Source organism: Mesoplodon bidens (genome assembly GCF_964165515.1).
Source record: "Mesoplodon bidens genome assembly, chromosome: X".
In the NCBI taxonomy this organism is placed as follows: domain Eukaryota; kingdom Metazoa; phylum Chordata; class Mammalia; order Artiodactyla; family Ziphiidae; genus Mesoplodon; species Mesoplodon bidens.
In genome coordinates this window covers 122,376,493-122,390,912 of record NC_138163.1, presented here as the reverse complement: position 1 = coordinate 122,390,912, position 14,420 = coordinate 122,376,493, and the positions used below count along the sequence as shown (strand labels likewise).

The window sequence follows — 14,420 nt, the reverse complement described above, 5'->3', positions numbered from 1 at the left end:
GCTTTTTACCTCAAGAAAATTGCATGACAGTACAAAAATATGCCAAGGAAAATTTGACTTCCATTTATTCCAGATTTCTTGTACTCGTCCTTAGGTCTGTGCAGTGATTTCACAGTTCCCTACTGGCTGGAAGAATTGGAAGACAGTTTGTTCTGGCTGTTGCCCTCCTGTGGTGCCTAATATTTTCCGCTCTCTGGGATGAGGAAAGAACACATAATGATAGGAAAGGAGGCCATGGCATTTGCAGAAACCATCCCACATCTTAGCCCTCCTTCAGCTTCCTTCAGATTTACCACGGGAGGGGGGCAATCACGCCTCCCAAACCACCTCCTCCTTCCCATAATGTCCTACGGCTATTCTAGCACTGCCTTAGGTCTCTGTAATTTGACACTCTTTTACCTTCTCCCCAACACCCCACTGTGTGGGTCAGTGCATAAGGAGAGTGCTGGAAAGTCAAGTTCGTTGGTATCACAGTTCATAGATTTTTGTCCTTTATTAAGATGCAATACCAATTTCTACCCACAGTAAACATAAAATACCTTCTAGAAAACATGAAATATGCTAAACATTAAATTATGTAAGGAAAATACCGACATAGTAGTTCAAGCTTGGGAGAGAGAATATGTAAATCTGAATTTTGTCCATACTTCTTCATCTGTTATCAAAAGGCAAGAATGTTGGGGCTTCCCTGGTGGCGCAGTGGTTGAGAGTCCGCCTGCCGATGCAGGGGACACGGGTTCGTGCCCCGATCCCGGAAGATCCCACATGCCGCGGAGCGGCTGGGCCCGCGAGCCATGGCCGCGGAGCCTGTGTGTCCGGAGCCTGTGCTCCGCAACGGGAGGGGCCACAGCAGTGAGAGGCCCGCGTACAGCAAAAAAAAAAAAAAAAGGCAAGAATGTTTAATGCAGACCAAAAACATCTTCACCCAGTAGTATCACTCACATAAAACAAGCATTAAAACTTTTTTTTAAGGCAGAATGTATTTTTTTCCACTTGAGATAAAGTGTATCCTTATGAGTAGTTGGATATGTGGGCTTGAAAAGTTGAAATTGCGTTCTGATGTTATGAATGAAAATGATGCCCGAGCAAAGGGAGCAACATATTTTGTTACTGTATGACTCAGTTTGGGCAATTTTGGTACCACACCAAACAAAATCATTAGGAAGTGTGGTATTTGGAACTGCCTGATATGAGCTCTGTTGCCAGGGGAATGTTTAACTCAAGACACAGGAAGTATCCAGTGTCCGTGTTCATGCAACATGGTGGATCTATGTTCTGCTCCGTAGAACAGGAAGTGACTTTTTCCACATAGGGCTTTAAAACTTTCTTCTCTACTAGAATAATGATGATCCCACAGAAAGGAAACAGATCCAAAGTGTTTGTGGTGGATATCAAGAGAGGTACATCACCATTCCTAGGGCCAACAAGCCAAGAAGTATTTGGGGTCAGTATGTATCATATATGCTAAAATATAAGTGCAGCACAATTTCAGAGGGAAGCATTTTGGAAAAACTAAGGCTGAGCCTTCTATGCTATTCCTCTGTTTAATGGAAATATCAGGTGGCCTAGAGTGGGGGGGGAGGAGGAGGTATAAGACAAGGGGGAAAACATGTCTTCTATGGTGGCAAATATGGTAGCATACTTCATGAACTCCAAGATGCACCTCTTTTAATATCTCTGAAATCAGAGTGTGTCTTACAGTCAGTGCTATCTTAAATTTTTAATGGGCACACTTGTTTTATTTCTTAGGACATAAAATACTGGTATTTTACAATTGACAGTGTCTTAGATAGGATGAAATATCACTAGGGTCCTGAAATAAGATCGAAACAATGTAAGTAGGACTCACTGAAGATGATGTGTATTGAACCAATAACTATTTCCATTACTACAGTTTGGATGAAAGAGGGGAAAAGTTGATATAGGGACTATTTGGAAGACAGTTAACTGGCTAAAAGTTTAATTAGATCACCACTACCCTGACCCATTTATTAAGCATGTACAGAGGGCATCTTCCTAATGGGAAGTTCAAGTTAACGTATTGTTTCTGAAAGATATGATTGTTAAACTAACCCATTTAATCAAGAGTGTATGCTCTATGGTGGGTTGTAGTTTTCAGTAATGGAACATGTAAAAATCATCCAGGATGATGTATTCAGTAAAGCGCATGCTATGGAAATACCACCTTTTCTTGCTCAGAGATTGATTTTAGCAATGCATGTAGCCTCTCCATGGTACCTGGGTGGCTATGGTAGTGAAAAGAGCCCAGTGCTAGGAGTGGCTGTAGATTCTCTGTACTTGAAAGAGTGACAACTGCTCTGGGTCTTTTCTTCCCCACTTGTTTAATGTGAATGTTAGCCTTCACTAATGGAACCCTTCTTGCCATGGAACCCTTCTTTTCAGTAAAGTGTTGTGAGAATATGTGAAATGCAAACTAGGTGGAGGTGGAGCTGCTCTGGCCAAGGTTGTAGGGAGCCCAGACCCCATCTGCTTCCCCCAAGCCCTGGACCGTGAGCACTTCCAAGGAACTTGGGGGCCCAAATCTGACAACCATTGAAAGAGATCACCCCTAAGTGAATGAGTATTGATGTGCATTTAAAATGTTCACTCTGCCCACTGTTAAGATGTCTGTAATTTACTTTAAACTACTTTAGCATAGACAGTGTGATATTTTATACACACAGGTTGGTTTAAACTACAGCTGTAGGGAACACTATTGCTCTCATTGGGAGTTCATCCTCCTGGGGTGGTTAGGTGGTAAAATATTACTAAGACCACGTTCCCCAGATTGCTGCTCCAAGTGTTTTCTGTTAGGTTTATCTCCACCAATAACTGAGGCTTTAATATTTGCATAAATGGCAAAAAATCAGTGAAATAATGGAATGACTGTTAGAAATGGCTTCTCTTGATGAAGTTGGAGGAGGTTAAGATATGTAGAGTGGTTAAATTATTTTAGAGACAATTCCCACCCTGCTGAACAGAGTGTAAGAATCTGATGCCTCTAGCTTACATCTTTAGCGACAGAGCTCAGAGGAGTGGTCCCTAAATGGGCCTGTCTCCAGTCATTGATAATGAGGATTTCTAGCTGGCTGCTGCCAACTATGGGCAACAGAATCCCCACCTGCCTCCCATGAACCTTTTATGCAAACTGGCAGTCACTCAGAGCATTTAAAGGGACAAGAGCTGAGGCTTCATCAGGCTCACAGACAGACTGTATGGATGGTTTCTGCTTGTTTGCTAACAAATGCGTGTTTAACAAAGTGGCAGAGTTGGGTTGGGACTAACTTTCATCTTAACCTGGTGGTGAGGTTGTGGAACAGTAACTACCCCTCCCCACGTTCACCACAAACCACCCTTATCCACCCTAAAACCCCAAGATTCAGCTAGGTTGTCATAACACCTTCATCCTCACAACAAACTTCTGAGGTGCAGACTATCATCTTCATTTTACTCATAAAGAAACTGAGCCTCAAAGAGGTTAGGTGATATGCTCAAGGCCACACAAACTTACACCTTGAGAATGGCCTTGGAAAAGGGGCACGCCAAATGGATAATTCTAGAATAGGCATCAAAAAAAGCCACATTTGAAAACTGAGCCATTAACTCACTAGCCTGATGCTTTTTCATCTTTAAGGCATGACTCAAGAAACCCAGAACCTAAATGGTTTTTTTGACAGCAAATATTGACAGGATCCAGAGCAGCCTATGAACGTGTCAAGTATCCAATCATTAATGTACACCTTAAGGGAGTGTCAGAGGATTGCTTTGTAACTGATTAGAGACAATTCATTAACATAATTGTAGGGCGGTGATATTTGAGTGACAAATTATAGGCTAAATTCGAACCATAAGAAAAATTCCTTATAACTTGAATTTCATAGAAATGTGTAGACCTGTAGCTCTCTGTTTTTGTTCCATCGACCAGAGGATTGGTGTCATATTCTTGTCTCTTTCACTGACTTGCTGTTTGAACACAAACAAAATACTCTCTCAATGACTCAATTTTTCCATCTGCAAATTGAACATGGTATTCGCTACTCAAAATGGGTTTGGAATATGAGCTATGTTTTTATGAAAGAATAAACAAACAGAAATCAATGACCTGGAGTTGATACGAGGTTGGACTTCCTTCTCTATATAGATTCTGTATAAGTGTAAAGGAAGCAGGCTTTGGTTTTTTCCTTTTGTAACACCTTCCCTTGCTTTTTTTCCCTGCTTGAGATTTATTCATCTTAGATATTTCTAAATATGCCCCTGACGTAGCAGACCCAGTGCATCACTTTCCCAAGCTATACATACTTTGTTACATCCTCAAAGTTGGAATGGAAAAAATCTACTAGATCATCTTTTGCCAGAACAGGATACAGTTCCCTGATAATAGACCTATCTGATGTGAAATGAATACTACACTTGATCTCACCAGGTGAAGAAAAGCCGAAAGAATTCCCTGTAAGTTAATTCCACTAGTCCCTTAATTATTTGTATTGTTCTCTTGCTTGGCTCCAGGCTTTGAGCCCGAGAATTCTGGAAACAGTATTCCCTCCCCAGCCACTCCTGTGTGACTTACAGTGCAATGGCATCTTTCCCCAGTGGGCTGGATTCTGTAGCTGCTAGCCACTGGATACTGACAATCCCACTCCACTTTGCTTTCCAGAGCCCTTGTTCTCTTATCTCCCCCTCCCTTTTCGTCCCCACTCCGTCTCTCCTTTTAGCGCTCAGGCTTTTGGAGTTTCCTGCCATTGCATATTTGTTTCAGATGACTCCCCACGGGTTCTATCTTTAGTTTTCCAAGGTCTCCAGCAGCACCTGCCAGAATCTATGGCCTTCCCCATGGCTTTCGCCCAGCCGCTGGAAGAGGAACCCCTATAGGGTTGCATTTTACAGTATTTCTTTCTGTGCTTTCCTGTTCTTACAGTCCTAGTCCTTCTCTGAATGGAGCAGGATATGACATTTTGAGATTTCTAGCATCTTCACAGAAGACTCTCAGAAAGAGGGGTGTTTTCCCAATAGCTAATTTTAAAAGATTTCTTATTTGATATATTAGCCTAAATTAGGAAGACAGACACACAAACACACACATACACACATACACCAACTAAAATATATCCAACCCATTTTAAAATAAAGCTCTGTATCACTAGAATGCATGACTTCTTTGTCTTTAGGGATTCTTGAAATGTGAAATAGATTCAGAACACACAGAACTTTCCCACTCAATACAATTTTGAGAAACTCCCACTCAGCCACTGTTTTTCACCCAAGATGTTTCATACTGAAAGGTTGTTGTGTTTTTTTTCCCCTCTGTTCTCAACACTTTTTGTTCTCTTCAGTAATTTCCTGAGTGACTCAACTGTAGTCTTGTCATCCAGGGGAAAGTAGATTTCAATAATGTACCGTACAGCTATTAAGAGAATGTCTACAATCGGTTGAAGGCAGGTTATATTTCTGAAGTACTTGTGAATGTCAGCCTCAAAAAATGACATCCCTTAGTCAGTATATGTCACCAATATGGAGCCCTGGCAGAGCAGCAAAGATCACCAGCTGGAGGTAGCTCTAGAATCAAACTGCTACATTTCAAGTTCTGGCTACACTTCAAAGAAACCAGCAGTGGAAATCATAAACACTGTGTTATAGTGGTTTACCTAAGAAAGAAACAGTAGATCCAAGGTCAAAGGGAAAACATGTGACAAATGAAAGTTCATATTTTATCTTTCGCATTTAAATGCAATAGTAAAGGAAGGTATGTATCATCATTATTATTATTAGCTTTTTTTTTTTTTTTTTGCGGTACGCGGGCCTCTCACTGTTGTGGCCTCTCCCATTGCGGAGCACAGGCTCCGGATGCGCAGGCTCAGCGGCCATGGCTCACGGGCCCAGCCGCTCTGCGGCATGTGGGATCTTCCCAGACCGGGGCACGAACCCGTGTCCCCTGCATTGGCAGGCAGACTCTCAACCACTGCGCCACCAAGGAAGCCCCTATTATTAGCTTTAATAAATGTATTTGATTAACTGACCAGCCATGGGTGGTGATAGTCTGTTCCTTTGTACCAAGGATTGTCATATACCTGAAATCTTTTTTAAACTGGAAGTCCTAGATGGAATTAGAGTCCCTAACACCTGTCTGTAAATATTTCTGTTGGGCTGTTTTCTTCTTCCACGGAGCCCTTATGCCCTGAGCAATGGAGACTGGAAGAGCAATGGTAACGGGTGGGGAAGGGAAAGAAGTACTAAAACTCAGGGCATCAAGATATTCTGTTCTACACGTGGATTGGGTGACAATGGAAACTTCCCATGGTAGGAAGCCATACAGTAACTAATGATGCAAGGCTCATATAATCATTCCTGTAAAATGTATGATAAAGGAGTTAGTTTTAGTTTCACGAGCAGCTTGATTAAGTCAATTAAGCAGAGAGGTGGGATTCAGTGGCCATGGTCATTTGTATTTCAAGACCATGTTTGTTAGTGAGTCACTTTACTTTGTACTTTTCACTCCTAGCCAACTTACATTTAAAATGACTTTAATCAGTGTAAGCTATTAGCTGCTTCTGCTGAAATGCTGGCACCCTTTCTGAATGTCGGTTGAGGGCTTTAAAAGGGAGGACCCGGGCTTCTCTGGTGGCGCAGTGGTTGAGAGTCTGCCTGCCGATGCAGGGGACACGGGTTCGTGCCCCGGTCCGGGAAGATCCCACATGCCGTGGAGCGGCTGGGCCCGTGAGCCATGGCCGCTGAGCCTGCGCGTCCGGAGCCTGTGCTCCGCAGCGGGAGAGGCCACAACAACGAGAGGCCTGCGTACCGCAAAAAAAAAAAAAAAAAAAAAAAAAAAAAAAGGGAGGACCCAGCATCCATAAAATGGTAATTGTCCTTCAAGCAGCCTTGGTAGTTATGATTACACCCACTCCTCCATCTTCACTCTCGGTGCCGGGCTGGAGATGGTAAGTAATGAGACTAGTCACTGTTGCAAAATGGTTCCAAACATGGGCTTTGGGATCAGGCAACTCAGTTCAGTTCCTGACTCTCCTACTCACAGGCTGTGTGATCCTGGGTGAGTTTTTTTGCTTCTCCAAACCTTTCATTATAATCCATGGAAATCCCATTGCACTGTGCCAAGTACATAGTAAACCCTGAAGAAACTATTATTATCGTCCTAATAATAAACCTTAGAAGTTATTCTCAAGAAGTTCATGAACTATTAGAAGCTGGACAGAGGCTTACAGGTCATTTAATGCAACATCCCCGCCTCCTGCCCTTTGCAGCTCATGAGGACCGGGGGATGAAGTCACGGAGCAGAGCTATGACTAGGGCACAGGGCTCTTTTCCATTCAACCATGAAACTCTCAGATCTTACAGGAAAGAACAAATAATACTCAGCTTACTTTGATCAGTGGTGAAGAGAAAGGGCCAGTGACGACTCAGGGGACATTGGCTCTGGGGGGGCTGAGGCCCTGGGGACGCCCATGGCAGTTGCCAAAAGGGGTGTGTTCAGGAAGAAGGGGAAGGACAGGCAGGTGCTGCCAGTGGTCAGTGTCACTTGGTCTCATTAGACTTACCAAACAGATCGCTGATGGGATTAGATTTCCCGGCAGCTCTAGCTTTCCCCACCACCTGTCATGTCAAATTCTTTCATCTGAAAGGATCAGACCCACTGTGCCTAGTGTGCTGATGTTACCTTGGTTGCAACTCCATTCCCATCAACAGTGGGGTTTAACAAGCAGCCTACAGAGCACAGAACTGGGGTCAGCAAACTACGGCCCATGGGCCACATCCAACCTGCCACCTGTTTTTGTAAATAAACTTTCATTGGCACACAGCCACAGCCATTCATGTATGTATTGCCTATGGCTGTTTTTGTGCTGTAACAGTAGAGCTGAATAGTGCAGCAGAGGCCCAGTGATCTGTAAATCTTAAAGTATTGATTACTATCTGGTCCTTTACAGAAAAGGTGGGCCAACGTCTGGTCTAGAGCCTTATCAGCTGCTTAGGAGACAAAGGCCCTCTCCAGACTATGGAAGAATCAGCTGACTCCTTCAGGATGTTTTTATGTCCCTGGGATAAATGAGATTTCACTAATACAGCTGAAAAGTAATGCAGACTTAGATAGAATCCCCTTACAATTCAAAGGCCATCTCTTCTTCAATGTGGATGTGAAAGACAACTGTCCATCTCCTCTGAGGGTGGGTCTGATTCTGGCCTCCCGCTTATTCTGGGGCAGGGAGGAGATGGAAGCAGCTGAAGAGAAAACAAGGCCATTCCATGCATTACTTGGATAATTAGAAGAGCCATCTCTTAAGGACTTTGTGTGCTATAAACTAGGCACTTGCCATACATTATTTTGTGTATTCATTATAACAATCCTGTTAAGTAGTATGATTGTCCTCATTTTACCGAAGGGTAAACTAAGGGTGAACTAAGGTCACAGAGTTAGTGAGTGGCCAGGTAGAGATTTATAACCATTTGGCTCCATGTTGTCCGGTGTACATAGGTGCAGTAATTCAACTACCTATGCCTGACTGTTAGAAATATGGTTGACAGAGGCTTAAATATGCTCAACCCAGACAAAATAGAGATCTAAGTCATTACTTCTAGAAGTTTGCACTGCAAAATACTATCCTACAAGATACTCATTTCAAAGGTCCAATATGTTTAGAGAACATTGTATACATCACTGCCTTCTTGGAACTATATGAAGCCATTAGCAAGTTATGGACTCTGAGAAATCCTGCAGCAAAGATCCTGTTCAACTTTGCTTAATGTTGTGTTCCCAAACACTTTAGCATGGAACCCTTTAACTAACAACATCCCATAAAACTGCTATTCTAGGAGACGCACTTTGGGAACTGTTGAACCACATGATTACGATGATGATGATTGATGATAATGGCTAATATTTATTGAGCAATTACAATGAGCCAGGAACTGGCCTAAGCACCTCCAAGTATTGATTCATTTAACCCTCACAGCAACCCTATGAGATCACATGTTATTAATTCCCCACTTGACAGATGAGGAAACTGAGGCACAAAGAGGATAAAACAACTTGCCCAAAGTCACATAGCTAGTGAGTCCTGGAGACCATGAGCTCCTCAAACTCAAGGATCAGGTTTCAGTTCATCTTTGCATAGCCAACACTTAGTATGGTGCCTGGAACAAAGTATGCACCCAGAATGTGACAGTTGAACTGAATTGGAAATGAGATCCTAATAAAAAGAAGTGACTAGAGTGTGTTGAATGGAACATTTAAGACCTTTAGTATTTATACAACGAGGGCATTCCTTCATCAGCTGGGGTTTCTATTTGTTCCACACAAGGCCATAGCCTAGGTAATGTTCCTACTACAAAGCATTTTGTATAGAGTAACCATTTTCATATTTTATTTAATAGACCCTACGTTTAATGCAGAAATGATAGGAAAATATCAGTGCAGATCCTATTTAGCCACAAGAAATAGTATTTCATTTGAAGGTGCATTAAATTAGGCTTTCTGTCTGGCATAAAATATATTGAGAGGGGCAATACCACATCCACAAGGAAGCACTGCCTTTGTTGGTAGAGTAGATGGATTTTTTTTAATGCACTATAATAACAGCTATTGAGAACAGTCAATAGCAGCTTTTTAAATATTACAGACCTAAAAATATATCAAGGTCAAAACTAACAGATAAAATACGGGTGAATTTTCAGTGTAGATTTGAGGGAGGCCAGGAAGCACTAAGGAAGAAAAATCAACACACTTTCAGCTATAAAAGGAAGAGAATAAAAGGCAGCCTGAGAGACTATGTTTTTGTGTCCTGCAAAATAAAAAGGAAATTTTATGTTTAGCACTTTGAGAGCTTCAAATGCAGTGATTAAATGGTATTATTTTTTGTCACTTTAACACAGAGCATTCCGGAATGATAAGTATTATAGTAACAATGTGACCCTTAATGAGGGCTTACTGTGCTGTTTTAAGCATCTTATACGTGTAGCCCTAGGAGGTGAGTACTGTCCCCATTTTACAGATGTGGAAACAGAGGCAGAGAAGTAAAGTAGGTAAGGTAGTTTTCCCGTGATCCCACACCAGTACCAAATGGATTAAGGATTCAAACTCCACTAATCTGGCTTCACAGCCCATGCTACTAACAGCTGTACACACTGGGTAAAAGAGAAGGTTCAAAGGCTCAAGGATGCTCACAGGCCTGGAAGGCAAAATGAATTCTACTACCAATGTCAGGGTACGTACATCAGAAACTCACTAGGTGGACACCAGAGGGCCAAACATGGCAATGCAGAGTTGAATCCTTGCCAAGAGGCCCTTCCTTGGTGGTTTGTTCTGTGACAGGTTTCCAGAGGTTGTTATATATCTTACCACTTAAGAACCCCATCCATTTAAGGCTATGCATTAGTCATGACGGGTAAAGATACGTCCCTCCACCCACTTCCACCACCGGTGTGTGCTAGGACTCCTCACCCCACAATCTGACCACATGCATGTCCCTTCAAAATGCAGTCAGTTGCTTATGAGTTAGTGTATGTATGATGGTGCATCAGACCCCAAGTATTCAGAAACTACCATATGCTGTGCGGTATTCAGGAAAGCCCAGGGGGAAAAAGTTTTAAAGTTCCTTTAGAGAAAGTACAAATGGCTCCATCTTGATGGAAAGGAAAGATGGAATTTAGCAATAAAGCATTGTGCCCACTGTCTCAGTATGGGAGCCACTTGAGAGTTAAACACCAAGCTCTTAAGAGAAATAACAAATTTAGTATTGAGTCAAAACAAATACTAAAATTTTCTCCGTAGTTGTATTTGTGTTCCAAAATGCCTGCTTCCCCCTCCCCTTATTGTGGTAACACTTAAGTCAGATGAAACAACCAAAGAATTTGTTTGTTGAGAGGGCATGAGGAGACATAATAGCATACGGACCTTAAAAGATAAATACCCAAGCCTTGAGAAGAACACTTGACAAGAAAAGGATGTTATTTAAAGAAAGATGTATTCTAAACAGATGAGTCAACAAACTCAATTGGATATAAAAACGGAAATTGAATTTTTCAATTCCGATCGATGAGCATATCAAAAACTTACACACCAAAAAGCATATCAAAAAACATACACACTGCATTTTTGTAGAAGACCATTTAATTCTCATTTATAAACTTTGTCTCCCTTACAAAAATAGCTTCTCCCTTCTCAGTTGTACATTACCAGCCTTATATCCTTCCTTAATTGTACCTTACACGAGTCTTTCTTTTCTTTTTGAAGTGAATCATCAGTTGGGGTGAACAGTCACAAACAGTCTGATTTATTAAGCAAACAGATTGGAAGTTGCTGATGTTAAAACACAAATATGTCTACTTACCTGGATGGCTCTGACATTGGAAACTGGCTGTTTCGACATATCGACAAGGTCTTATCCCTAAAAAAACAGGTAAGAAACTGTAAGAGGTGGCGGCATTCAGATTCTCAATCGTGATAAATTTGAATTTAACTCATGATTCAACTGGGCAGTCACCCCTTTCACTGGCCATATATTCTTTCAGTCTCAGTTTCCGGTTACTTAGAGACTCTCCTTCCTAATGCCTCAGGGAGAGGGAACACTAGAGCGCTGGATAAATCATTCAGGAGGAGAAATGCTGAGATGCCTCGCCCCTGATGCTCATGATAGGCAATCAGAAACTTGAAAGGCGCTATCATCTCCTTCCCTGCCCTCTTGCCCCCCTGCCAAGAACAGCAAAGCAAAGAGGTTGTGGGAATAAAACACCTTTGTTTGGGCCTCAGAAGCTTTCTGCTTGAAACTGAACTTTTGATCTGAACCGAGTTGTTGCCAGGGCTGCACGTCAGTCCATCGGGACCGCCTCGCCTCCGTCAAACACCCAAAGAGAAATGGCCCGTACCACATTCTTACTACTGCGATGCTCCCTGCTCTCTGTGCACGTGTCTGTTCTGCACAGAGACCTGGGGGACATGGGCCGCGTCTCCCTGCTCTGTGCGTCCAGAGCCTGGGCTCTGTAAAACAGGCAGCTGGCAGACAAGCCTCACATCTGTCTTCTTTTTTTTTAACGAATCAGTCTCAGAAGGCAAATAGGGCTTATGTGACCATGTCAGATCCCTAAGAGGTAGCAGTGCTTCCTTCCCAAAGGACCTTTGCTTTCTTTCAGTTCGTGAGACCTGACTTAGAGCCCAGGGACTAGTGGCCGAGGTTTACTGGGGCTCAGGGAGCAGGGAACAGCCCAGCTCTGTACAAGTGATGTTACAGCTTGGTCTATTAAATGTCGACAGGATGGAGTGAAAAAGTTTGAAATTCAGTGAATTAAAAACACGCTGATTTTTAAACCCAAATGATAAACCGGGTTGACTAGAGTTTCCTCAATTGACTGGTGTAAGTGTGTGGGCTCACTGGTGAGTCAGTGAACACCGAGAGCCATGTTGGCATTTGCTGCACGTCCGGTGTCCTCTGGACTACGTCAGTCAACATCTCTAGGCCCATTTCCTCTCCCTTAAATTTCACCTGCTTCACAGGTTGTGGTACAAATCAAGATGACGTTAGGTTCCTGAAAATGCCTTGCGAACTGTAAAGCATGGTGCAAATATGTATTGTTTTATTGCCATTGCCCTTAGCTGGAGACTTTTTAGTTCTATACTGGTCTACAGCTCTAAGTACAGACTGAAAACTGCTGTAGTGATGCCCCACACACTTTAGAGATAAAATTTATGATCTGAGAACTCTGAAAAACTTCCTATTTTTTTTTCTGAGGTCTTCAAAATCTTAGGCTCTATTATACGAAGTTAAACAATTACATATTTTTTTAAAATCTCTGTAATTAGTATACTCAACTATATAGTCCTTGGAGTCACATACATGAAAACAATGGGATTTTTTTTTTAAGTTTCACCTGAATGTTTTGGTAATACACAGATACAACCTCCATGCATAAGGGTCTAGGTAGAACTATTTTCAATATGGTTAAAAAATTAGGGACTTCCCTGGTGGCGCAGTGGTTAAGAATCCGCCTGCCAATGCAGGGAACACGGGTTTGAGCCCTGGTCCGGGAAAATCCCACATGCCGCAGAGCAACTAAGCCCGTGCGCCACAACTACTGAGCCTGTGCTCTACAGCCCACGAGCCACAACTACTGAGCCCGAGTGCCACAACTACTGAAGCCCAGGCACTTGGAGCCCGTGCTCGGCAACAAGAGAAGCCTGTGCACCGCAACGAAGAGTAGCCCCCACTCGCCACAACTAGTGAAAGCCCGAGCGCAGCAACGAAGACCCAACGCAGCCAAAAATAAATAAATTTATTTAAAAATAAATAAATTTATTTTTTAAAATATGGTTAAAAAATTAAAAAGCAATAACAAGTTGAACAGTTAGGAATGCATTTTTGCTCTATGATATGTTTCAGATAGGTTGCTGTCTTTCCTGCAGTGTCAAAAAGTCAATGAAAGATTTTTAATTTTTGGATCTAGGACACAGCTCAATATCAAAAGGAAAAGCTTGGTAGTTTAATTTTTAATGTTTCTATTCCTCAAAAGCTATTAGAAGACATGCAAAGCAATAATTCTCACAGGACTTTAAATATCTCATCATATAGCATTCTCTGTACGTGTACAATTAAAGTTTAACTAATATCACTTGGGAACTTTAAAAAATTTATTGTATGTCAATTTGAAATGTGGAGATTAGGAATTTCTTTATGTTATTACAATAGCAAGTTGAAATGTGGAAAAAAATCAGGCAATGAATGATTGTGTTATTTATACCGCATTGACTTCTTTTTCAATTAGGCTGATTTTGTTTTTTCACTGAAGTCCTGGATTGCTTTGTATTTTGTGGACCTCTCAGCCTAGCGGATGGATATTCCTTGGCCTTTATAGCATTGGTATAATCTCATTTGCATACAAATTCCTTCTTAACATATACATCAATCTGCGAGACAGACACCTCTAGAAAGTTGGTCAGATCCCAGCTCTCATTCCTTGCAAACGGGCTAGATAACATTTGTGTAAACCATTTCTGCAGCCGTTCCCGCTGTCCTCATTATTCTCAGAGAAATCAGGGCAAAGCACACTGATGAATAAAAATAGACAGTGTTCCCTGGCTCTTTCCCTGGCCCTGCGTTCACCTCCATTAGGGATGCAGGGTGTAGAATGCACCTTCCTTCTGTATCTGCATGCCTCATCCCAGGACCAAAAAAGAAAGCTATGCCTTAGACGCACAACTCCACTCACACCGGGGCCACAGCTTTTCATCCAAAGAGGTACTCTTTAAAGCACTATATTACTGTGTCTCCTGGTTCTGGCTACAATTTGAGAACATGGAAAGTTTTACCAGGCATATATTGACTTTTACAAAGCCTATACTACAATGGAAATGCTTGCCGGCTTAGCACGGTTGAGTTTTCCTGGCAGTTCTGCAAGTCAGTGGGGATCTTTAATGGTCTGTATGC

The 14,420-nt window shown here is 42.2% G+C and overlaps 1 protein-coding gene across 1 annotated transcript in view; it reads right to left on the bottom strand.

Moving 5' to 3' along the window:
- Positions 1-11,372, bottom strand: part of SMPX (small muscle protein X-linked) — a gene marked incomplete at its 5' end in the record, with an annotated part of 48,825 nt that extends 37,453 nt beyond the window's left edge. Inside the window, one exon of the mRNA XM_081222513.1 lies at positions 11,334-11,372. Coding sequence (XP_081078639.1) covers positions 11,334-11,372 — 39 coding nt within the window. The remainder of the gene's footprint in view (positions 1-11,333) is intronic.
- Positions 11,373-14,420: the final 3,048 nt, after the last annotated feature.